Source organism: Ambystoma mexicanum, chromosome 9 (assembly GCF_040938575.1).
Source record: "Ambystoma mexicanum isolate Mex_15411 chromosome 9, UKY_AmexF1_1, whole genome shotgun sequence".
Lineage (NCBI taxonomy): Eukaryota > Metazoa > Chordata > Amphibia > Caudata > Ambystomatidae > Ambystoma > Ambystoma mexicanum.
Genome location: NC_090931.1, coordinates 963,577,085 through 963,604,056, shown reverse-complemented (window position 1 = coordinate 963,604,056; position 26,972 = coordinate 963,577,085). Strand labels below are relative to the sequence as shown.

Below are 26,972 nucleotides of genomic sequence, written 5' to 3'. Positions count from 1 at the left end.
TGCGGAGACTTAAACTGTGCATGGTTTAAATGGGATCCAATCTCAGAAACAAATCTAAGAATCCCAAAAAACCAGCTATGTAGAAGAGCAAATGCCTGGCAAGTCATGATGGCAAATCGAAATTTGCGCATGATTAACGGAAACATCAAAGGAGACATCCCGGCAAAATGTACTTGGAGAGGTATTTATAAAGGTGCAGCCAAAACTCTAGACTATGTCTGGACGTCTGGAGACATGTATGGGAAACTAATCGATATGGAAGTGATCAGAACAAGAAACAGTGATCACGAGATGATACGTCTAAATTGGCAGGTTTTTTAGAACAAGAGTGAACCAAGTACAACAGCCCTGGTAACAGCAAACTCGACTGGAAACAGACTGAGAATAAACGGCCCGAAGATACAGCAAGTTACTGAAAAATTCTGTGGAAACGAGGATCACAAAGCATGTGAATATGTCCCATTGCTATCAAACCTCGTAGAAAACCATTTATGCACAGCCAGTAAAGCACACAAACACAACTTCAGCAAAGTGCTTCAAGACGCTAAAAAAGCACTAAGAAGCGATGTGAGACAGTTGAAAAAAAATCACAAAGCGGATGACGCCCGAGAAAGGGTAAAAACACAGCGCCAACAATATAGAAATTGGGTAAAATCACAGAAGGCAATCATTGAGCAAGATTGTGCGGAAAACATAATGAAACTCATGATAAAGAACAATTCCAGAGACATATGGTCAATATTAAATGCTGGAAATTTGAAATGCCAGCCAACAGTTGTAAATGGCCTAGCAGGAAACATTTGGGTCGAACATTTCGTAAATGTATATAAAAGACCCCACTGGGAACCAGCAATAGAACTCAAAACTGGAATGATGGGCTGGGACATAAAAACAGACGCACATGAGATTGCACACGCAATAACCCAATTAAAAAATTCACGAGCACCGGGCCCAGACTTGATCACAAACATAATATTAAAACAAAATGTTGCGGAATGGTCAGTCTTTATCGAAATCCTATTAATCAACTAGCCTCAACTAAGCAAATACCCGAGTCTTGGCTAAAAGCCATAGTGGTGCCGATCTACAAAAAGGGCGATCAGGAAGATCTAAACAACTATCGTCCAATCGCCCTTTTAGACACCATACGTAAAGTCTGTGGATCGTTCTTGAGGAAGAAACTTGCGAAATGGGCAAATGAAGAAATGATCGCAGACCCAAGACAAACGGGATTCACCGCTGGCGTCGGAGGCGACGCAAATCTTTGCATTTTAAGTATACTAAAAATGGAAACCATCAAAGCGGGTCAACGGATGTTTCTAGCCTTTATCGACATGAAACAGGCCTTCGACGGAATAAATCGTGGTAGGCTATGGCAAAAACGTACTTCTTGGGGATGCCCGGTTAATCTACTTGAAACCATCACAGCACTCCACACTAATACATCAATATGTGTGTGACTCAGCAATAATGGAGAACTATCAGAAACCATCGAAACCGAGAAGGGAGTAAAACAAGGGTGCCCTCTTGCATCAGAGCTTTTTAAATTGTTTATAGCAGATCTGCCAACTTATTTGAGAGACGTCAACTCATTTCCTCCAAAACTGAATAATATACCAATTTCCTGCATAACATATGCCGACGACTTGGTAATATTAGATCGTACACAAGTCGGCCTCCAACGACTGCTAAATAAACTGCATGAATATTTGACAATGAACGACCTCGAAATAAACACGGCCAAAACAAAGATACTAGCAATAGGCTCTAAAGGAAACAAGAAAGATCGAGACTTTTCAATAAATGGTGAAAAGACAGAAAGGGTAACTTCCATAAAATATTTAGGTATACACTTTAATAATTCAATCAGCGAAGGACCATGGATTGAAGATCTAAAAAACCGTATGAAAAAGCTGGCGCTACAAGGAGCAAAACTAGAGAAAGAACATGGTAAATTCTCGCTGGCTCCGGTCATATTGTTTTATGCACAAAAAGTGGTACCAACAATAACCTTCGGTGCGGAAGCTGGGTGGAATATCTCAGAAACAACATCGCACTTGCTGGAAAGCATTTTCTGGCGTAGAGTGTTGAATCTACCCAGACATGTTCCAGCTGCCGCAGTAAGGCATGAACTATCACTGAACTTGTTACACTCGAAAGTTATATGAAAATCACTCATAACCTGGAGGAAAATGAACCTAAATCCTCCAATTCCAGCATACGAGATCTTCAAGGAGAAAACTGGAATTCAGACAAATCTAATAACTGAATGGAACTCTAAACTAATGGAAATCTTGGCAACAGCTGACATCAAAGAAACAGAACTGCAATATACACCTCAAATTGCGAAAAAAAAGTTCGAACGATGGTCCTGGATCATTAATAAAGAAACACAAGATTCATACAAATCAATGCAAGTCTAGGGCCAATTGAAAACAAATTAAACACGCCAGCGCGATTTCTGACACGATGCCCTTCAAAGCGCTATCGTATGCAGTATTTGAGATTGAAATTAAACGTACTAAGAACAAAAGAAACATTATGGAGACAAAAAGATATAACAAAGGACAGTTTCTGCAGATTTTGTAACAATGGGATTGAAACCATTAAACATCTAATTACAGAGTGTACGGGAACAATCGCTCAGCGTAAAATATACCTGGCAAAGTTCACTCCGTTGAGCAACGACATCGAAAGATGGTGGAAAAACCTGTTATCAGGCGAAAACATACAACTAGTCTGCGCAGTAATAGATTATATGGACATGCTGTTGCTAAATCAGGAACCTCGGAAATAGACTAGAGAGTTGGCAAATTGTAACCAAAGGCAAAACAGGAACGAGGATGAAGGGTGGGAAAAAAATTGGAAAATGTAACAAAAGTTTTGTCATAAAATATGTATAAAACTGTAGTTTTACAATAAAAAAAAATAAAAAAATGTCATCCTTTTTGCACGAACTACCTACAAGACTCTCTGAGCATAACCCCACTGTGTGAACCTGGACCCCTTCTGTGTGCTCTCTCCAAGAGTGGGCCCTGCAATTGACTTCCTTGCTCTCCAGTAGAACTCTGCCTATCCTGCCTGACTGTGGTTCTTTGTAAAAGTATTGAAAGTTGTGTGCTTCCTTAACTCTGCCTTCTTCCTCCCTTTCTTTACAATTTATTAGAGTGTCATCTTATGTTAAGCGCTCACCTCTGTCTGAAAATAAGTGGTGTTTCTCACTAAGACTTGTCTAATAAGTGAATAGGGTTGTATATATATGATAGCGACTGTGTGCTGAATTTACTCACCTCGTTTTTGCTAGTGTAAATTGCAAGTGTGTTTTTAAATAAATAATTATATACTTTTACACCAAAGCTCTGGTCAGTGTTTGTTTGTACTACTGTGTCTCTGTACCTATTGTGTATACTCTGCATACTGCCTACCTCTTCTTGAGGGAAGTCTGACTGCTCAGCCACAGCTACCAAGTGAATCTGTGTGGTACAGACTCCTACCAAGTGGGTTTACTGCCAAACACCTGTAGTCTTAAATCTTTTGCAGTGGTCCCTAAGGGAACTGCACAGGTTTCTACCTAACAACATCCCCGCCATGCAATTCTTTCTCCGTCTCTGGACTAGGATCCGGAAAGAAGGTTGGGAGGACAACCTCCTCTTTGATGTGAAATGACTAAAACAACTTTAGGCAAAAATCTCGGGTGAGTTCTCATGACCACTTTGTCCTTGTGGAAGACATTATAGGGCTCAGAAGACACCAGAGCCTGTATTTCGCTAATGCGTCTACCCGAAGTCAAACCTAGTAAGAGAACCGTCTAAAAGAGCGACCCACTTGATGTCAGTAGTAGCCATGGGCTCAAACGGCTTGTGTACCAATGCAGCAAGTACCGCATTGAGATCCCTCACAGGGTGCAGTCTCTTGACTGGGGGATAAAGCCTGGTTAAACCTTGCAGAAGTCTTTTTACCATTGTTCTTCCGTATCTCTGTATGCATCAATGGCTGCCAGGAAAGTGGGGTTAAGTGGGGCATGTGTCTGCTTGCACGCAGGTGCTGGCAGGGCACACTGAAAATGGCAGAACATTGTCAAGGGAGCAGGCCACCGGATCTACCCCATTATCCTTGGCTGAGCTGCAAAATTTGGTCTACTTGCTTTTGTACTGTAGTCTAGTAGACTCTTTTTCTTTGCCATTTGAATAATATCTATGTTGGACTATGCCAGTGCCAGGCTAAGAGGGCTAGGGATTTGGGCTGCGGGTGGACGGCTGCTCTCCCGTGCTGGTGGAGATGTACAGGTCCCATCAAGTGCAATGGTACCGGACCCTGCACTGCCAACCGCACTAGGTCTGAGTACCAGAGCCTTGCCGGCCAGTCCGGATCGACCAGTATCATGCGACACTGAGTTGCATCCTGAAACTTTCTCAAAACCCTGTGTATCAATGGTGTTGGTGGAAAAGCCTAACACCACAGGATGCTCCAGGACATCCCCTAGTGACGTGCTGCCCTTCCCCATCAAAGATGCAAAATTACTATTTGGCATTGTTCTCTGACAGAAAGACGTCCACATCCGGATGACCCCAGCTCTTGAACAGGAACTGGAGGACTTTGGAGGCACAACTCCCTTTCATAGTTGTCCATCTGGAGCCTGCTGAGCCTGTCAGCCTCCGTGTTGCTCTCTGCTGGCAGGTGGACGGCCCTGAGATGGGTGCCCTGCCGTAGAGCCCATTCCCAAATCTGAACAGTCAGGTTGCACACAGCTGGAGACCTCATACCCCTCTGCTTGTTTAGATAAAACAGTGAGGTGGTATTGTCCTGTTCTGATGAGCACTACATTGTCTTTGATGAGTGGTAGGAATGCCCTTATGGCCAATTGAATAGCTGTTAATTCCAACACGTTTATGTGTTGTTCTTGCTGTTGGTGAGATCTCCGACTGTGGACTGTAAATGTGTCTAGGGTGGCCCTCCAGCCCATCAATGATGAGACTGTCGTTATGACTGCCGTCGGCTGAGGCTGGTGGAAAGGGGGGGGGAGGGCCCCCTTCAAGATGTTTTCCTGTTGCTTCCACCAAACCAAATTCAGTCGTGGCACGGTATAGGAACCCTGCTCGAGCCTTTCTCCAGGTCCCAGCTGTCTGCTAGATGCAACTGCAGCCTTCTCATTTTCAACCTGGCATAAGGAATGGCCAGTAGGTGCTGATACCACCAAGCTGACGTCGACTCCCTGTCCAGAAAGTGCCCGGTAGCTCGAAGGATCACCTTGACTCATTCCTTTGTCGGGAAAATCCTCTGCATTACAGTATCCCATGCCAGGCCCAGAAAGATCAAGGACTGCTTAGGGACGAGCTCCAACTTGATTTGATGCACTGAAAACCCCATCTGGTATAAGAGATCCATGAGGGTCCTCAAAGTCCTGTGGGTCGCCTCTCTCAAGCTACCCCCTGATGAGCCAGTCGTCTAAATAGGGGTAGACATGGTGACCCCTGGCTCTCAGGAGTGCCGCTACAGTGTTCATTATTCTCGTGGAAACTTGTGGGGCCAAGTTGAGGCTGAAGGGCAGCACCAAGTATTGGAAGTGATGTCCCATGACTGTGAATTGCAGAAACTGCCTGTGCGGCTGCCAAAAAGGAACGTGCAGGTAAGCATCCTTTAGATACAGGGAGCACATCCAGTCTCCCTGGCAGAGACTCTCCGCAATCTGAGAAAGTTGATCATCTTAAACCTTTTTGAGTGGGAGAAACGCATTCAGAAAAGGAAGGTCACAAATCACCCTCAGGCCAGCTAGGATTTTCTTGGGGATGGCAAAAATTCAGGAATAATAATCAGAGCCCCTTTGAGTCAGGGGTACTTGCTCGACCGCTTGGATGTAGAGAAGGGAGAGGACCTCCGTAAAGAGAGTCAGAGACCCAATTTGTAGCAGGGGAGGAGAGACTGGGTGTGGAGCAGGTACTGGAAGTCGATAACCTCCTCAAACCACAGAGAACCCAGAGGTCTTTTACGAACGGTTGCCAATGCCTGCTCGAGGAGAGCCAGTCTGCCCCCTACTGGAGATGTATGGACCCAGACACCACCCTCATTGTATTTGGGGTCGGAGGGAGCGGAGGGGGACTGGTAAAATCCCTTGCGTGTAGTCTGCTGCTGTTTACATCGTTGTGTATTCAGCGATATATAAGGTTGTCTGGTCTGGCGATCTTGGAATCCCCGGAAGTCACCAAAAGACCCGTTAAACTGGTCTGACCACCCTTGAGGGCAAAAGGGCCTTGAAGTTGGCTTGGTGAGGATTGGCAGGGACTTAATGGTCTGAGAGCTGGCTTTTTTTTAGTATTCAGCTTCTCATGGACTGAAGAGTGTGAGAGCTCCACACCCTTCAAAAGGTAGGTCTAATATACTCTATTGTAAAGTCCAAGTTGAATTTAGTCACATGTAGCCATGCAGCCCTTCGGATGTCTGTCACAACACAGACACCTCTAGCTGCTCTATCTATGTGCTCCATTGTGGACTTGAGCAGGTCCTCCGCGACCACCTTGGCCTCTACCAATCCAGACTTGAAGGCTGCCTGCCTGTGACTTGGTAAATCTGGCAGAAGGTCGGCTCTTTCGCGCCGCAGCCTTTGGTTGGCCACATCCAAGAGGGCGTTGGCCCGTCTGAGGTGCGGGACCACATTTGCATAAACCTTTCTGCCATAGGCTTCTAGCTATTTGTCCTCCTTGCGGAGGAGCTTGCCTGCCAAGGTGTTGGAGGGCCCCCGAGGTCTGCGGCTTTGCGTGCATTGAGGTTGCTGCAATGACAGATGAATGAGGCTGGGGGTGAGAGGACAGAAGAATAACCTCCCCTTACACCCGCCTCTACTTTGCGTCTAGGCGCTTGTTAGCTGGTGGAGCAGAGTGTGACCTCAGCCAGTAATTAGTAGCCAGAGCAGAAACATCCTTTTGCATAGAAATTCATGACCTGCTCTGTGTCCTGAGGGCCGGCTAACACTTCTGCCAGCACCACTGTTTCAGGTTGTTCTCGTTGGGGCCGGGGCACTCCCAAGAACTCTGCAAGCCCCTCCATGCGGTCATGGAAGGCTCTAATGGACACTGAGGTTTTGTGGTCTCTCATCAGTGTCCTTATCTCCTAGCGCTGTGTCGGTTCTCTCGGGTGTCTCAGCTCCCTGGGGTGCCTCCCCCTGTACACCTGGGTCTGGAGCCAGGGTAGCAGCCAACGGCGAGGCCAGAGATTGCTCCCTTGCAGTTGTACGGGTACTCGGCAAGAGAACCCTGCCTCCACGTGGGTAGGAGCCGGGGTGAGAGGTGCCAGGGGAGACACTAGCTCCTGGGCTGGCACTGGCAGGGGTTGAGGAACCACCTCCTTAATCAAGGACTTTAGGAAGCCTGTCATTTGAGGGGATTTCATGAGCCCCATGAAGCGCTCAAAGAAGGAATCCTCACACTGAGGAGGTGGCGGAGTGCCTGATGCAGAGGTGGACCCTGCTGCTGAAGACTGTTGAGGAGGCGCCCACTGCGCGTGGCGCCCGTCTGGATGTACCTCAGGGTTGTACACATGAGCATATATGTAGTCCACCATTGCACCTGTGCCGGCGACCGTTCAACCCTAGGTGTAAAGTCTGGTCACCTTAGACCCCGAAGGGTCCTCGAGCGGGGGCTCTGTGTTGGGAATGACCTTGAGAGAGATCCTGGTGAGCTTGTGCCCGGTAGTGAAAGTAGATGAAGAAAAAGAACTTAAAGGCATCCCCTCAGCATAGGCCCGGTGTCAGAGCAAGACTGCCCCCTCGGGAAGAGCCACTGTACCAGACCAATGTCGCACCTCAGCCCCTTTTTCAGGGGGGCCTATAGGTCCCTCGGTCATGGAACCAGTAGCTATAAACGCCTTGAGATCTGGGCCAGTACAAGGGTCCTTAGAACCCCTGCCACACGGGGGATACCTAGGAAAGAAGTCCCTCGTGCTAGGTGCCTTGGAAAATAAAGAAGCACTTGCCTTACCCGCCTTGCTCCTTCTATGCATAAAGTCTTTAAGGTAATCCGGGGACCAGACCGCAAAGATCTCTCTCCAGCACGCCAACTGGTTCTTAAATGACTGAGGAGTAAGGGCATGGCAGGCAGTGCAATCTTCCCACCTGTGGTCCACACCGATGCATTGGAGGTAGAGGGATTGTGGATACGATGCAGGGAAGCATCTGTCGCAGGCGGAGCACCTGCTGAACCCTGCTTGAGCCCAACATGCGCGGGGGTGTGCCAGGCACCAGAGATTGGTAGAAATAATGAAAAAGTACAACGGGGAGAGCAAAAAACGTACACACTTAAAGCTTGCTGGAAGAAAAGATCCGATTCCATCAGAGCGGAAAAGGGACTGAGGCTAGGTGCCAGAGGGCGGAGCTACAGCGGGATGGTCACGCTTGTAGCTGCGCCTTTGCCCACCCTTAAAGGGGGAATGCGCTTCTTTAGAAGAACAAAGGTTCCGGTCCCTGGGGAGGGATGCCCACACAGTATGGAGGAAAGGGGACGGGACGTAAGAGTACCGATGTGTATGATGGTCAGGAGATCTGCCTTCATCACGGTCAGCAGGTCTGCTATGGTGTTTCTGTTCAAGCGATACAGCGAGACAAATTGTCCATAAGTCAGAGCCCTGGGCTGGGGATGGAAACGTGGTATGGCCGGCTGCTGCAATACACGTCTTTGCGTCTGGTTGTGGCTGCATGTTGCTTGGGAGTGTGTGGGCCTTAAATACACTTTTGGAGGTTATTGGCACCTGACCTTGATTCCCATCACCTGGATGCTTTAACCTCCAACTTTCAGCTGGAGGTAGCTGTACTGCATTTTTGGCAGAATTAGCGCCAAATTCTGGCGTTAATTTGGTGGTATTTTCACTTGTTATATGGCAGAATTAGCATTTGTGTTTCTGGTGGTAATTCCGCTGGCGGTAATTCCACTATGGCTAATTTTGCCACTTATTTTACAATTGTAGCTGTGCCCCTTACTTTTAACTGTGGTGATTACTAATTCCTTAACATATGTTTTTTTTCGACCTCCATCTTATGATTCACTTTTCTGCAATCTTTTTGCAGAATACTCAGCTGAGTTGCAGCTGAAATATTCCAATCTGATTATTGTAGGTTATTAACATTTTGCAATTAATAAAGGCAATGATAAATTGGCATCTTTTTATATTGCAAATATGACCAATCTAGGTCTGTCCCAATTTCTTGGTGAGCCAACCCATCAGCTAAGCAATATACTGGATTTCATTTTTGCCCTAGACTCAACTGATCACAGTTATTCCTGTGTTACCAGCTACCTGGTCTGATCAATTTATGTCCCCTTCTCTATACGGCTGAAGGCCCCACTACTCGCCCATGCCAGACGTGATGTCTGGAAATGGAAATGGCACTCTGCTTCTATATCTGATATTGCTACTCAAATTTCTTCCTACTGTGAGAGCACGGAAGTCTGCTCCATGTCTACTCTGGTCACTGCAATTAACATCACGGCTGGCCATATGGCACCACAGATATTATGCAGACACAATGTGTGCCCTTCTGAGCCCTGGTTTAAGGAGGACCTTAAGTCGCTTATGCTTCAGCAAGTAGAAAGCGAATGGAGGACATCCTATTGACAGACAGAATGCTACTTTATCAAGCAACTGCTAGGTATCATAAGGCAATATATATGACAAAACAAAATATATATTTTTTTTAAGGATAGAGTAGAATCTGCTATAAAGCGGCCAAAGGAACTTTTCGATCTAGTGCACTCCATGTACACTCCTTCTGCTCTGTCAGGGATTAGTCCCTCACAAAGGTTGTGCAAATCTTTGTCGGAATGTTTTGATCAAAAGATTGAGGACATCCATGATGAAATCACCTGCCCCAGTCTCAAAAAACAGGCAGATATATCTTTCTCCTCACCCTTCACTGATACGTTGGTCCACCTTTCCTTCCTTTTCTGCCAGAGGCATACTGGCTGCTACAAATACATTGAAATCAGCATCTCATTCAGATCCAATTCCCTTGAAGATTCACAAGGTGGTGATTTCTTTGTTAAAGAAATCCTTGATTGATCCTATTGTTTTATCTAATTTCCGCTCTATGTCACTTTTGCCTTTTCATATGAAATTACTAGCGTCTCTGATTTCTCCTTTAATTAAATCTTTTCTCAAATCGACCAATTTCTTTGAGTCAATCCATTCAGGTTTTCACCGGCCGAGGCACAGAAAGTGTTTTAATTTCTGTGGTTGATGACCTAGAGGGTACTGATTCTGTCAGCCGCCTTTGATACGGTCGACAACTCCACTCTGCTGGACTGTTGGGTTAGTGCAGGTCTCTCTGGTCAGGTGCTTTCATGGTTTAAATCCTTTGTAACCAATAGTGTTAAATCTCTTTCTTTGCCTCCTTTTTGCTCTAAACCAGTGCCTCCTACATGCATTGTCCCCTCAAAGCTCCGCTCTGTCCCCCACTCTCTATGAATATTCAACCTATGCTTGGGCTTATCCACTCTCACGGCCTCCGATGCTACTCTTATGCGGATGACATCCAAATCATTGTTTGGCTGGATCTAGCACAGCCGAACACTTCATCTCAGCTACGAGGTTGCTTGGAGGCTGTGGGATGTTGGATGAGCGACAACTGGCTTCGACTGAATGGTGACAAGACAGAGGTACTGGTTATGGGCCCTCCTCTCTTCCTCTGCTTTTTCAACTACACATTTTTGGCCAACAGCTCTCGGCCAGCCCACTATTCCTGTCCCGGCAGTAAAGGATCTTGGTTACCTTTCATCCCCTCTCAATTCCATTGGCCGGTGGTCAGTTCTCTGGTTATGCGTGAGGTGGACTACTGTAATATGCTCTATCTTGCCCAGCCATCTTATTTGATCCGCCAACTACAATTGCTGCACAATTCAGCAGCAAGAACTGTGGCGCACCATTCTTGGACTGCGCACATCTCCCCTGCTTTGTGCCAACTTCATTGGCTTCCAGCAAATTCAGTTTTGATTCTTTGTGCATTGTGCACTGGGCGTTTTATAAGGCCAGGGCTGAGTATCTTCAACTCAAGCTGTGCCCTTATGTCCTACTGCGGCCCCTGCGCTCTCAAACATTTTTTACTACTGAAATTCTTCTGGGTTCAAAGAGCACACGTGGGTGGCCGTGCATTTTTTGTGGCTGGGGCCAAGCTGTGGAACGCTCTCACTAATGCATTTTCGTGCTACTGAGAATCATTTTAGTTTTCGTCATGCCTTGAAGACTTTTCTCTTTTAGCCATCTCTCTGATTTAACACTTTTGTCTGGATGAGCACCACAATGCAATTTATTTGGTAAATGCAGTGCTTAATAAATTCAAACAACATAACATTTCCGTCCTGCAGGAATTCCACCAGGGATAATTTCACCGGTGGAAATAGTGCCGATTTTTGGTGTCCTGTAATTCGGCATAGTGGCAAAAGAGGCGATAAGGGATTTACCGCCATTTTTACCAATTACCGCCAAACTCGTAATGAGGGCGATGGTCTCAAAGCCAGCTGTCTTGGCCTGCACCACAAAGCTCTCCAATGATGGATGCGTGTTGGGAAAACCTAGATCCAAGGGAGCCAGACTATGATACTTAGCAAGGTCCCAGTCAACCGCAGATATTAAAGCCACTCCCCACCTCGATGACAACACGGGAGAAGAAACAGCTGGATGAGGACTCTGTAAAATATCCTTAAATTCGGATTGCACTTTAGTCCTATTAGGAGCAGACAATCCTAATGTCTTTACCACCTTCACAATCCCCCTTTTGAACCGAAGCGTTAGATCTGCACGTTACAGCACCACAATGATATCCAGCTCCAGAGAGGTGTCTAAAATGCTGGACCCTTGCAAGTCAGAAGCAGGCTTCACTATACTATCATTCCTGTGCAACTGTTGAGGGAAGTCCCCAGTCTCCCCTGAATATATTAATTCAAACCCAAAGAGGATGGCATTCACTTCCTAATCAAAGATTTCGGTCATCTTCGATAGGAAAGGGTCTCTCGGAAGAGGAGTACATTCCAGGCTAACACAGGTGTTCACATCCGGCCCAGAGGAGAGCAGAGCTGGTGTTTCAACACCACAAGTAGGAGCCACACCGCTTCCCGAAAACCACTGGAGGAGCCGGGTCTGATCCAGCAGGAATGCAGTTACAGTCCACTGAGGCACCTCTGACGGCTTCATGAAGCGTGGTAGAGCCTGAGGGCACCACCAGATCTGGGGTGTTGGCAAAGATGTCCAACATTTATTGCCTACATTTTTCCTATTCACTGGTGGTGGAGGGCTTCATGGGAACGGTACTTGTGTGTGAGGTTAAGTCTTCAGAGTTAAACCTGGTATGGGAGTGATTAACTGTGGTTCTTGGAGGAAGAAGAAGAATGATGATATATTGAAGGGTTACTGGTGAAGTGAGACCTCCTTCTATGCTTTTTAAAATCCTTCTGAATCGCCTCCTCCGCTGGTTCCTCAAACCTGTTCTCTTCTTGTTCTTCTGAGTGGGGATTTTGTAGGAGTCCTCTTACTACTCTGTGGAAGTGAAAAGTTTAGCAGCACACTCCCAGAGGGCCTTAGAGTACATAGACAGGTGCAACATTCCTGCATGTCATAGGCCTCCAACTGTAATTTAAAAAACAAAAATAAAAAAAGACTTATTAATGGCATAAATGGCAAGGGGTGGCTCACAGGGTCAGACTGGAGCATAAAACTGTCTCGGGCACCAATGAAAAAGTGGCCCACAGTTGCAAATGGCAATACATTCCTTTATTGACCGATTGTTTGAATAGTATTCAAGGGGGTGTTTTTTGTTAAAATGTAAGAAAATTGTGATATTTAAAGAATATTTATTCAGCAACAATGGTCAAAACTACCAGCTGCATAGTGAACTCAAACTGGCCCACAGCGCCAATTGCAAACTGTTTGGCTTTTTACCCAATTTTGTTTAAATTCTGCTCCAAAATGCAACATACGCAGGGGGGAAAACCACCCCGAACACTCCTTGATTGGTCCAGGCTCCTTCGCTACGCTCAGTTGCTATGGCAGATCTGGGGGGAATATTTATGCCCCTTCACTTAAATAATTCACTAGCCGCCAATGGCCCTGGGACTATGGTGGGGGCAGGATTGGTGGGAGCCCAGGGATTGTGGTGGGAGCAGGGTGGCGAGAGCCCAGGGTCTGCGGTGGCGTGGGGAGAGCTAAGGGACTGGAAAGTAGTGGGATTACAGAGCCCAGAGACTGATGGAAGCATGTGGGGGAGCCTAGGGACTATACTGGGAGTAGGGTGCAGTGACGGCCCGTGATAGTTCATAGCCATTTGGACTTACTGTCCATTTGGCATTTTTTGGGGGGCCCGGCTCGGGGTGAGGGGTGAGAGGGCCAAGCCTAAAAAGTTTGAAGATCACTGCCACTACGACAGTTATTTGCCTCTTGCAGTTTAAACACGGCATGAGGCCAGAAGCCTTTGGGGGATTGGCATGATGCAGTAAGCAATTTACTGAACATAGGTGACATTCCTGAAGATTACTGAGTTTGTAGAAAAAATCCAACTGAGGTAATATTGGCTCATGTATGTCATGTCCAGTTTAGGGGCACGCCTTGGGGCAGCAGACATTTATTTGTGCTCAATCCCCTGGTGGAGAAAAAAAAAATGAAAGAAAAAACCTCAGAAGAAAGCAAGTGCTTGGAAGAGAATATTAAAGATGAGGATTCTGAGGAAGGAAGGAATTCATTCAAAAAACATTTAAGTTAGCTTACTTAGACATGATCTTTTGCCAGCAGCACTCTCTCCACCAGAACATAAATTGTCACCACGATGAACCAGTTCCAGTTCCAAATTCGTTCTGTAAATAAAGCATTACATTTGTCACAAGGGATAATTAAAACAACTCAATACATGTATTAGAAGGTTTGAAAAACTGTATTCTCAGTTAAAGTAAAGTTGTTCCGTAGCAAAAAAGCACTGTACAGAAAACAAAAGATAGCCTACTTAATATTATAGAGAAACTGAACTAAATGTACATACAAACTAGGAACATATGAGGGTTTTTCTCTCTCTCTCTCTCTCTTGCCCCACTCACCTCCACCCACAGAGTGGTTTAGCTTTTCCCAGTCTGAGTCCTACCTTTGCTCTGTGGTTCACTCACTCTTTTGGATTGTGGCTCAGGGTCAGGGTGAGAAAACCTGCTACTGGACGTAGGGTATGCATGCAAAAGCCTAAAATCAAGAAAATTATGATAAACAGCGTCAGTAGGGAGAAGTAAATTAATCTAGTGCCAGGGTGTAATCTAAGAGGGCTAACTGTCCTAGTCCAGTGTCCTGTTGCCAATTCTAACAGAAACTATCTCAGGATTGTGTGATGGTCAGAATTGCGAGACAGACACAAAGGTAATGTTTTCTCAAAGTTTGCCATTTATTAAAGTTCTGATAAATGCCTAACTTTCCCATGCTAACAGAGTGATCCCTTCCAAGCAAACTAGAACTAAAGAAAAACAATCTAGTGTCCAAAATACCTCTGGCCCTCACACCAATACATACAATAAAATTATACAAGGAAAATATGGCTGACATTTGATTCAACAAAAACAGTTTTGTAATTTAAACTTAAATGTTTCTTGGAAGCACTCCTTGTGACCAGTGTTGTATTCCCTTCCCTGGATCAATTAAAGAATACTCAAACTATAGTTCTGTTCGAACAAGGTTCTGTTAAAAAAAAAAAAATAGAAAAGTATTTTTCAACCAGAGTCTTTCTTGAAGAAACAACAAATGTCCTTTTTATCACAGCTGGTTGACAATTCAAACAACACAACGTCTTCCACAATATCTCTTTCCAAAGATGATTGACTTCTCCCAACACACAGGATTCGAAACCTAAATGCAATTGTTCTGTTATCATAGAAAACGTCTTCTTGTGAAAATAGCATGTTACTCTTTCTCAATTCTACTTCTTGAAAATAACATTCTTTTGTCAGGATAGCAAATAACAACTTGCTTCATTGATGCTATGGCTTATCAACAAGTGATAACGCAAGTTCTTTTCATTCAACAAAGGTTCTCTCCACAAAGTTTTCAAACCATCAACTTCTTTTCTGGTCCACTCACCTGCCAGGACTAACTACTATAAGCCCTTTCCTAGTATACGCGTCTGCCAGGAAGAAAACGCCTACCCCTAACTTCAAACCTGTTGGTTTGATTTGAGTATTCTCCACAACAGTCTTTCAGTGTGGTTTTACAGTTTCTTGACTGCTGGCAATGTGAGCTACAAGCTTTTCCAAAACTATCTCTCTTAAAAGGGAACTTATGCTTTGGTTGTATTATTAAGGGTCTCTCACAACCGCTTGGCTGTCGGTAATGCTGGTTACGAACCCTTCCCAGGGGTTGTCTTGATTTGGGTAGCGACTTCCTCCACTGGTAATTTGCTGAAAGGTCCTTTGACAGCCTCTTGGCTGTAGGCAATACTGGTTACAACCTTTCTCCTCTTGGTGTTTGCTTAAAGTCTTTCTTGTCACTTAGCTCTGTTTGTTTTCATTAAATGGTTTTCATTAAATACATTCTGCTTGAATTTATTAATTGTTCGGTCTTCAAAAGCATTAAGTTGTGAAAGCTTTCTTTCACGGAGCACACTCCAGTGTCAGCATTCAATCTCTGACAACTCACTGTTTCTTCGTGGCGGCTGCCTCTGGCTCTCAGGCCACGCAGTGGTGCTTCGGACGTCAATCTGTCTTCTACCGCTTCTGCAAGCATCAGGTAAATTGCGCAGTGGTCCCTGGGACCAATGAAAGCTCAGTTGATCTTCCACTGCATCTTCAGTCTGCTTCATGCTGGCTCCGTAATGCTCCTTCTTCACAGCTGGGCTTCATCTTAGTATGCAGTCTTCCGCTGGGCGTACTACTCTGCAGTTCTTCTGACTTTCATCAGTTGGTGTGACTTCCGTGGCGGGCTTCTCTCCTTGGCTGCACCTGCACCATGGATGGTTTCAGCTCCCTCATTACGCCTCCCACACAGACACAAACTGCTTCTTCCTCTGCTCCATCTTCATCACACCACTCGCCACCACAGCTGGGTCTCATCCTGGGCTTTAAATATCCCTCTCAGGTGCTTTGTTGACAATGACTAGACATCACCTTTGAATAGTCACACTTCTGTGTCCCCATTGCCTCAGAGTTCCTCTTCTTCATCCCAGTACTTTTGGCATTATGGTAATTGTAGTCCTTAGGAGAATGAGTGATATTAAGTTATTCTCTTTTATTTTCAATTAAATTAGATTGTTCTATAGACAGAGTTACCAGAGTAAAGTTGGGGGACGGGGGGACGGGGAGGCTGGATAAAGAGTCTGCAGTTTCACATTAGGGTGAGAGATTCTCTTTAGATAGAACAATGAAATTCAAATGTTTTCTCTAATTCCTGAGCCTCCAAGGTACCAACTTGACTCGGTTTAACTGGCTCTTTATAATTGTTTTTTTGAACCTCGATGTTAGATGGATTGGAACATTGATAGTATAAGAGGGTTGTTTGCTAACACACTGTGCACACAAACAAAAATGTAAACCAGTTGGTTTTGAATTTAATCAACAGATGATACAGCCTGACACGTGTTTCGAGCACCGAGCTCTTCTACTGAGGCTTGAATCTTGGCTTCCCTTTACTGTGCACCATAATCTGGTGTAAATATGAGTTGTTAGTGAATTACAGGTCTCACTCGCAGCGGAAACGTTGTTAATTCACTAACAAGATTCAAGATTTATACCCAACTCCTATTTACACCAGATTATGGTGCTCAGTAAAGGCAAGCCAAAATTCAAGCCTCAGTAGAAGAGCTCGGTGCTCGAAACGCGTGTCAGGCTGCATCATCTGTTGATTAAATTCAAAACCAACTGGTTTACATTTTTGTTTGTGTGCGCAGTGTGTTAGCAAAAAACCCTCTTGTGCTCAATTTACCCAGTGGGCAATCTGGTAGGTTCCCACTACTGCTTTCACGCGCAGCCCAACCAAACCAACTAAATTTAGTAATCCGTGCGCTGAACCTCATGGGTCCTTACCTGCCTAACATTGATAGTATGTTGTTAAATATCTGGGAATGATTTCCTACTCATCTTCATAAAATGAATACTGTGTCTCTACTAGTGGAGTCACCACCTCCCCTTGATAGCCGTCTCCTTCCATGTGATCCTTTCCTCTGATACCATCCCCTGGGATAGGAGCAGGTAGCGGATGCCTTACACTGGCCACATGGGAGGGTACTTGAGGCTGGGGTTTGGTGATGGTGCCACAGGATTCATCACAGTTGTTTCACCTTAGAAACCTCCTTTCATTCACAGGCAGTCCAAAGGTATTTCAAGTGTTCCAGCACACTACTTTGCTGACTTTGGAAATTCTTATTGGCAGATGTGTCACTCTTTGGGAGCCTGTCCAGGGTGCCACCTGCCCAGTGTTTTACTGGCACAGCAGGCAATTTATGTTTGCGTTTTGTGCCGTTTTAAAAGAATTAACAGTATGTTAATTGGATTAAACATACCTGGCACGAATGTACTAAATGACATTATGTAGATAGTTCATGACCAATGGTAGAGCATACTTTGCATGAAGTATGAAGTGCCACACACATGATACTGACACATTGCTAGATGTGGTCCTCCAATGGACACTAACTCGTATTAGAGGTATTTCCTGGCAACTATGCTCTGCCGCCATCAGGGTGGCCAATGGTGGTATTGCGAGACCATGCCCACTGCTGCTCCTAGATAGCTACTGAGGGTTTAGGACAGTGTTACCATACCCCAGTAATTGAATGCCACAGCAGACCAAAAGGTCGAAGTAAGCATGATACTCCTGTACTTCTGAGTACAGACAAATTGCACCGACAGGCTTAACATGCATGGAGCTCACAACAAGTGTTGTGCTAAGTTCATAAGGCAATGCAGTACCTGACATAGGAAGTCATGGTCAGTTTTTTGGATCACACATTTTAATTTGTCTGGTAAAGATAAAGGTAAATTCATCTACAAACTATTATCAAAGCATCCATCAACTCATTTGGAGGGCACCATCCACCCTTGTTTTCATTAAATAACTATATTGTGCTCTGATAATCCAAAATATAAACCCAGTGCATTAAAGTTCAAACTAAACCAGGTAAATCCTATGGATTTTAATGAATGTTTTCCGAAATTGTGACCTATTTAAAAAATGTTTGCAGGGGACGACACCCCTCCCCTCCCCACCCGGACCTCTTATGTGCCACTGCGAGCTCGCTCACATGAATTCAAGGAAAGTTTTGACACCCCACAGCCAGGATTATTTTCGCAGCAAAGGTGGCAGCCCTAGATTCAGTGGTTGTAAGTTCAACAATCCCCTACCAGTGCAAGACCCCTAGCTTCTGACCCGCCTAACTTGGAGTACCTTCAATCGCTAAAAACAGGGTTTTCACCTCCCCAACACTTTTTCTTTGGGTTACAGTTGTTTGCCCATCACTCAAGAGTCGTTTATGCCAACTAAAGGATATTATCCAGCTTTTGAAAAATTGCAAATACATGCCAAGCTCCAGTTACAGCAGGGTAGTCATGCTTTACTATTTCCCTCTTAACTTTGGTGGATGCAGGATCCCAACGAGGAGCTGGGCTACAGCCCCGGCAGGCTATTTAAACTGCTCATTCTTAGAAGTCTCTGGCTCCAGCCAGATTATGGTTTATATCGCACAAAAGGCTCCTTGAACCTCTCTGTTTCAACTCCCTCAGGCACTGGACTATATCGCTTAGCCACCTGCTGCTCTCTCCTGCTACTCTTGCTACTAACACATCAATTCTGTGGCATCCCCTTGTCTTAACTTACAGCACACTGATCTCCTTCGGCCTTCTTTAATACTGCGGCAGACGATTCAAGTTTATAAACAAGGGTAGTGATTGGCTGTACCCTTTCATCTTTAACTCTGGGTTATTTTATGCTCTGGCGATCTGAGGGAGCAACTCTCTTTCATGTTTTGCCAATGATTAAGAATCATTTCCATGTCTAGTTGCTCACTTTTATTGCTCTGTTCACTTACTGCCTAATTCAGCAGTGAGTAGCGGGCAGAGGATTTAAGAGTTGCCAACGCCATCTTGGATTCAAGCAGGATGCTGCTTCACTAAATAAGGGGAAAAGAGTGGCTTGACTGGCTGGGCATGAACTCTCTTCCCTCTCTCAGTCCAGGACGTCTGCCTCTAGATCCGACAACCTTAGACCTGTATGCAGAGTGCTGTCTCTCTGTTCTAAATCTATCAGTGCAGACTCCCCGGGGAAACCGTGTTCCTGCCTCCCTATTTGTGGTGTGTTCTCTATCCTATCTAACTTCATTCCAGACCCGTTTCCCTGATTGCTGGTGTATGGGGTTCAAAGCCTTTGTCCATACTGGCAGAACCCTTCTCTGACTTTGTCTCGCATTATAAAGGCATAAATGAACACAGAATTACACTTCTCGAGAATGCTTAGACATTCTGCAAGAAAGATGTGATCTTCATCCTGACTACCTCTCGACTCAATTCTCATGGAAGTAGGACTTTTAACTCTTTCAATAACATTTTAAAAATAGCGTATGTAAAAAAAAGAATCACAGATATTGTTATCACTTTATAATGCAGCAACAATGCATTACTGAATGTACAATCAATATTTAACAAAGGTATAGCAACAGTTTTATAAGTAACAAAAATATTATGTACCTTACATGTCACTTCTGGATCCGGCATTATTCTATTCAAATCAGTCATTCACCAGCATGAAAGAGGGAATCCCACTTGTTTGTGTCTACTAAAAAAACTATTGAGACCCCAACAATGCCTTTTCAATGTGTATTATCTGTAGCTTCTCATACCATGCATTTAGTGTTGCTGACACTCTTCCTAGTTGGGAAAATGCACAATTTATCAGACACAGTGAAAGCAAATCCCTGCAGGTCTCAACAGTGTGTAGTAGATATAACATAATGGGATTTCATCTTTAAAACAAATTAATCACTAGTGTATCACGCCTTATGTAAAGACAACATCAGAGCCTGTAGGAAGAAAGAAGTTATTTACCTACTGTAAAGCAAATACACTCCCTCTATGTAATGTTCTATATGATGAATTAGTACCCGGCGAGAGTCAAGCAGAATGCAACACACATTCTGATTGGCTCTCGCCGGGTCCTTACCCGGCCGAGAAGCCTTCGATTCTCGGAAGGGATTCCAGGTGCCTTGTCCTTGGTGGGGGGCGTGGCAGCCCGTCAGCCAATGAGGAGGCTCGAAGTGGGCCATCCCCGCTCCGAGTCTCCACACGACTGAGAGGTTGCCTTCGCGGGGGACTCAGGTAAGCTTCTTTTTTTTTCTTCCCTTCCCTCCCTCCTCCCTGCCCTCCCCACCCCACTTACCTGCTTGCTCCTGCGTCCCACGGTGGGGGATAACAGTCTCCAGCAGTGTGGAGACTCGGAGTGGGGCCATCCCTGCTCCGCGCCTCCACACGGCTGGAAGCTTCCATCGTCCCCCGCCGGGGACGCCGGTACGTATTTTTGTTTTCTTCCCCTCACTCCCAATCCCACTTACCTTCTGCTTCTTTTTCGGGAGCGGACGCGCTGGGAACACTTGTGTTCCCAGCGCATCCGCTCCCGATGGCCACCATGGAAAGGGAAAAGGGACTCCGTTTTCCCTTTGCATGGCAGCCATTTTATTGGTCTTTTTTTTTTGTCCCGAAACGCTGCAGCGTTTCGAGACAGAAAAAAATGCTTTTAATGCCCCGGTTACGCACATAATGCGGGCCGGGGTACTAATAGCAATATGACCCTCGCGGCAGGGGCATTACCGACTCAGGTAATGCCCTGGGGCCTTCGTTAACATAATGGGATTTCATCTTTAAAACAAATGAATCACTAGTGAATCACTCCTTATGTAAAGACATCAGTGCCTGTAGGGAGAAAGAAGTTATTTAACTACTGTAAAGCAAATACACTCCCTCTGTGTAATGTTCTACATGATGAATTAGTTGTTCCTTATAACCAGATTCCTCATTTTATGAGCCATGCTGCTCCGTGTTGGCACTGCTCAACTCCAATGTGGGCACATGAGGTCGAAGGTGACATCAAAGGCAGTACATATTGAGCCACTGGAGCCCCAATATCTCAGTTCTGCTATTTTTCATAACACTCAATAGGTGAGCGACCGCATAACAGCAGAAGGTGATGCGAGGGGTCAAAAATGTGAGACCAAAACAAAGGTTTTGTTTTCTCTAAGATTACCATTTTTATTAAAATAAAAAGGGTCCGATGAATGCCCATCTTTCCCTATTTTAAAGAAAAAGCCCCTACCTAGCAAAATAAAAGTAAAGGAAAATGACCTACCCTCACACTAAGACATACAAGTCAAAATGTATAATGATATGATATTTTATTTGTATCGCGCTCCTACACAAGTGTTCAGAGCGCGACGAGGCAAGAGAGGGGAAACAAGAGAGGACAAAACAATGATCTTGCTAGGCCCAGTGACATTGAGAACGCGCAAGGGAAGGAGGAAAGTGCAAGGGAGAGGGGAGGAGTGGAAAGTGCTGAGCAAGGGATAAAAACAACACAACTGGTAGTGCAGCCAGCAATGTGGCAAGTGCAAGGTTAAAGCGCAGTCAAGTGGTGTCTGATAAGTGCAGGTAAGGGGACTGTAGGGTTACAGGTACAGACCCAAATGCAAGGGTTGCCAGGTGGCAGTGCAGGTGTGTGGCTGAGTGGGCAGGGACCGCAGCCCGAAAATCAGAGGGTAACCAGGTGCCCGGTGACGAAGCAGACAGATCAGAAGGGGAGAGGAAGAGCGAAAGCAGAAGCAAAGAGGAAGGTCTTGAGGTGCGTACAGAACCAAAGATGGCTCTGCTCAAGTTTCAAAGAGGCATGGAGGGTGTTCCAAAGGGAAGCTCCAGCCGATGAAAGATCTACCCCCAACTCGTTGCTTGGAGAAGCTACTGACCCTGAGGAAGTTTTAGTGGAAATCTGGAAGTTCTGATTCAACAAGGATTTCTTCAGTTCAATACACAATGTGTTTTCCATCCGCTGCATCTTTCCACTTGGTAAAGGAATAGTCGCGGAGTGTGGTTGTTTATTGTTTATTTGTAATGCGCACCTTGCCCTGGGGCATCTGGCCGCATGATTTGACGTGATTGGTTACAAAGGTTACAGGCATTCAAAAACAAGTTCCATTTGGCGAAAGTACATCATAATGAAACAGACAGCAAAACTTAAGATAAGAAGAAATAGTTACAAACGAAGATCCTGAGAATTTGGTATGCTACAGCAGGTGCCCAACAATAAGTGTTATCTGGATACAGTTGGAGAGGGCATGATAAGGGGGTGCCAGTGCAAGTTACATCTTCCCATGAGAAGCCCGAGCGGTTAGGGGCAATGAGGCCGAGGTATCAAGTTCATGAAGCCAAAGATTGGTTTTGTTTTTAAAGGAGTGAATGGAAGGCTCTGTCCTGAGAGTGTTAGGTAAGGAGTTCCATAGCTTAGACGCGAGGACTGGGAAGCTAGATCCTCCGGCTGTCTGAAGCTTGTAGTTAGGAATAGACAGTATGTACATGGGCAGACCTCAGAGGTCTGGTTGCAGTGTGTCACAAGAAGCGAGTGGACAGGTAAGCAGGTGCCAGGTTGTTCTGGGCCTTGTGTGTTAGAACAAGTGTTTTAAGAGATATGCGAAGTGCAACAGGTAACCAGTGAAGGTTACGTCTTGTGTCAGAGATGTGTGACCTCCTTGGTATGTTAAGTGCAGCCCTGATGGCATTATTCTGAGTGACCTGTAGCTCATCTAAGTTTCTTTGGCTAGTCCCCAAGTAGAGGGCATTACAATAATCGATTTTGGATAAGATGAGGGTTCTGGCGAGGATCGTGCAGTTGTCGTTTGTCAGGAAGGGTCTGCAGGTGGTGATGAGTTTGCAGGTGTAGGATGAGGCTGAGACATCCGCATTGGTTTGTCTGTTGAGGCACAGTGTAGAGTATAAGTAGATGCCAAGTGTTTTTGTGACATTGGACACTTTGATAATGGTCCCGTCAATAGTAAAGGATTTGTATTCTTGGTCCAGTTTGGTAAGTTTGGTGGGGGAACTCTGTTTTTTCATCATTAAGGAAGAGCACATGATGTGCCATCCAGGCCTGGATGACTGTGTAGACTGCATTGAGTGCTTTGGAATCGGTTACATAGTCGCCTGTGATAGGGTAGGGATGAGTATCTGGGTGTCGTCCGCATAGTTGGTGTAGGAGACAACCAGATAGTCAAGTATATCAAAGAGCGGTTTAGTAAACACATTGTACAATGTGGGTGATACACAGGATCCTTGTGGGACTCCACAGGGGACGTGTGCTGGTTCAGCTGCTGCCGAGAGTGAGAATACCCTCATGGTTATATTAGCCAGGAAGGAGCTAATCCAAGATGTGGCTGCATCTGAAAAGTGGGCAGTTGTCTTCAGGTGGTGGCAGAGGATTTGATGATCGACCAAATCAAAAGATGCTGAAAGATCAAGGAGAAGCAGGAGTAACTGCTTGCCCTTGTCTTTCACATCCTCAATTTGTGTTTTTAAGTCAATCAAGGCTGTCTCCGTCCCATGTCTGGGTCAGAAGCCTGATTGTCTGAGACCTAATATGTTATTTGTTTCGAGGTAATCCTGGATTTGAAGATAAGCCGCCCGGTCCAGGATATTAAGTAGGTAAGGCACCGTAGTGATGGGCCTGTAATTGGAAGGGTTAGGCGGGTCAAGAGTGGGTTTTTTGATGAGTGGGAAAACCCACGCATCCTTGAGGTTATTAGGTACAGTACCAGATTTAAAAGAGGCATTTATAAAGGTGGTGATGAAGGGCGCGAGATCATGCGCAGCCTCCTTTATGACGGGGGTGGGGCAGGAGTCCCCTTGGCAATTGGAAGACTTGAGCTTCGTAATAATAATTTCAACTTCCTTGATAGAGGGCGGTGCGAAGCTGAATGGTTTGAAATAATGTTTAGGCGTGGGGATGTTGTACGATGGGGGTTGCCCGCAGAGTCAGATAGGTGGCTTCTTTTGGCGTTGATTTTGGCTTGAAGCAAGGCAATTTTGTCTAAGAGTGCCTTTTGGATGTTGGTACACCAGGCAATGTCAGGGGTGCACGTATCTAGAGGGGCTACTGGAGACTAATTCCTTAAGGATCTTGAAGAGTTCCTTTGTGTTTGATTGAGCTTGTACTATCCGTTTGTTGTACACGTCTTTTTTAGTGGCTAGTATGGCTTCTTTGTAGGTGGAGGAGGCAATGGTTAGGTTGTTTTTATTAACTAGAGATGGTAAGCTTTTCCAATGTGCCTCACCTTTTCTTTTTTCTTTACGCAGGTCACGTAGGTGTGGGGTGAACCAGGTATTAAGGTGGGGGCAAGGTTTTTGTTTGCGCAGCTTGAGTGGCGCAATGGTATTAAGGGCTTTCAACATGGCATGATTATAGGTATCTACTAGGACTGTGGGGTCAGAGCAGGTAGTTTTAGCCGTGTCCAGAAGAGGGAGGAAATGTGGGAGAAGTTTCTCTACCGTGATATCCTTCTTATTACGTGTGTGGATAGGTGGTGCGAGGTTTGGTTTGGCTGTAGGTGGGTTGGAATTAATAGTGAAGATTATTTTATGATGATCAGAGCAGGAGCAGGGGGTCACAGATCATGTCTAGCAAGCAGTTCAAGTCAGAGACCCAGTCAAGAGTGCGACCCTTAATAAGGGTGGGCTCTCTGATGTGTTGGGCGAGGCCAAAATCGGTTAGTGTGCTAGCTAAGTCAAGGGCTTGGGTATCGTTCACATCTTGGTATCCCAGATTGCAGAGTGAGTTGGGCTTGGTGCTGGTGGCTAAGATGGATGAGATGTCTTCAGCAAACAAGGATATGGGACCTGGGGGCCTATAGATGAGATGCACTGTGGCAGTATGATTGGGTGAGATAGATCATTTAATAGAGAGTATTTCAGCTGAAGAGATACGAGGGCTGGTGACAGTTCTGAGTTCATGTGAGCTCTTGACAATTAAGGCTAATTCTCCACCCTTAGTTTGATTGGTATCCCTATCACACCTGATAATGGAGTAGTTGTCTGGGATAGCCAAGGTCAAAGCAGGGCCTGATGCCGCATGCAGCCATGTTTCTGTGATGGCTAGAAAGTCTACGTTTTCAGTCATGATGAAGTCAGCAATATCTAGGGCATGAGCAGGAGTAGAACGAGCATTGATGAGCGCGCCTTTGATCTTGGTGTCCTTGGCAATGCTGGGTGCCAGAGGGGCTGAGGCATTTTTGTTAAGAGTTGGGGCAGTAACTTTGTTATTGATAGGCGCTGGTGTTTTGTTCATGGAGGCACGGTTCTGGAGATAAGACAAGTGGTGACATCTAGAAGCTAATCTCTGGTTTCTGGCTAGGGTAGCACAAGATTGGCTGGTGTAGGTTGGTGTGGTCTGTTTGGTGGCAGTTGGTGGAAAAGCAGTGTGAGGCAGTAAAGGACTGTTAGCGACAGTGCGTACCTGAGAGAAGGTAAGGTGGTGCCTCGTGTCGAATCTCACATTGTGTCCGACACAGTATTGTGTCTGGATGGTGAAACTATACTGTTGAGCGTCGGAGTTTGGTTGAGGAGTACGCAGCATAGGCGAGAGCCTAGCCTAAAGTTTCTACTGTGAGTGGGGCAGGGTTGATTAGGGGTGGGTTTGGTTGCAAAGTGTTGTAACCAAAAGGGCCGGAGCATTTAATTAGGGGTTAGAGATTGTCATGGGGAAGGGATGCATAATTAATTGTTATGCAGGCAGTAGGTGAGATAGAATGGTGGTACTGAGAGGAGGTGGTGGTGGATGTGTAGGTGGTGTAAGGTGACCAGGTCAGGACCCACAGGGTGAGCAGGAGATACGTTGGGAGAAGTAATGTGGGTAGGTGTGTGCTTAGGTAATGATCTGGCAATGAAGGGGATGCGGTGTGAGTGGATATCAGAGGTACAGTGCATTTTAACAGACTAGTTAATTGCTAATTAGGTAAGAGACAGTAAGAATGCTGCCAGACCTGCATCAGATAGGCAGAGTTGAAATGCAGGTACCATGTTGAGCAGAGTGGGGGGGTTGGCCACTGTGTAGTCATTACATAGCTTGGTAGGTCTAACAGCATAAACACACAGTGGCAACAATTGAACTTAGAGAGCGTTTTGACCAGATCACAGAACTCAGATGCATACTATGCTAGCTGGCATTGCAGAAAACACGTGTGGGCAATGGGTGGCATCCATCAGGTAAGCAGTATGGAATGGACTCGACTAAGAGACAATAGGAAGCTATAGCGTCATAAGGAACAGACAGTGGCGTCAGTGATACACAGTTTAGATAAACATGGGCATATAGACCGACAGTGCTGCTAACAGCGGATCTCAGAAACGGTTACGGGCCATTGTGGGGCGTAACGCAGGTAGTGTGCGCCATGATAATTTAACATGCAGCAGTGTTAGCATGCATATAGTCAGCGACACGCGGCTAGTTGTGCGTACCAGCGGCAGCAAACAAATTTCAAGGAGTATATTTAGAGTTAGCGTGTGCTGCATTAAGGGGAGCATACGACTGACAATGTTATAGAGTAACTTGTGCACGCCATTGGGAATGGTAAAGGACGTCCGACAGCAAAACGGGCAGGGGTCCTGGCTGACAGCTGGGAAGGCCTGGACAGGCTAGGACAGGAGATTTGCCTTTGTGTGCAGGCCTTCGTGCTGGAGGCCGGCTTGTGGAATTGGATGAAATGAGATGCCTGAATTGTTATCATTAGGAGAATCATAAGACTCTCTGTAGAGAACCATTACCCATTATTAGGTATTTAGCTATCCATATTATTAGACTGCTACCTTTGTAAGCATTTGCAATTTGCTTATGGATTGCTAGACACTTTTGCCATTTGCAATAGAATGACACTTGCACGTATTTGGAGTGCCATGATAGTGCTTTAGAGACACGGTATATGTGCATCATGATTTGCTACGCATTTATGGTTGCCTTAG

At 45.5% G+C, this 26,972-nt stretch overlaps 1 protein-coding gene across 5 annotated transcripts in view; it reads right to left on the bottom strand.

Annotated features, from left to right (window-relative positions):
* UBR3 (ubiquitin protein ligase E3 component n-recognin 3) overlaps positions 1-26,972 on the bottom strand; it is a 2,710,065-nt gene that overhangs the window by 655,136 nt on the left and 2,027,957 nt on the right. For all 5 annotated transcript variants that reach the window (XM_069616177.1, XM_069616176.1, XM_069616178.1 and 2 more), the window contains one exon: positions 13,738-13,823. In XM_069616177.1, the coding sequence (XP_069472278.1) occupies positions 13,738-13,823 (86 nt within the window). The remainder of the gene's footprint in view (positions 1-13,737; positions 13,824-26,972) is intronic.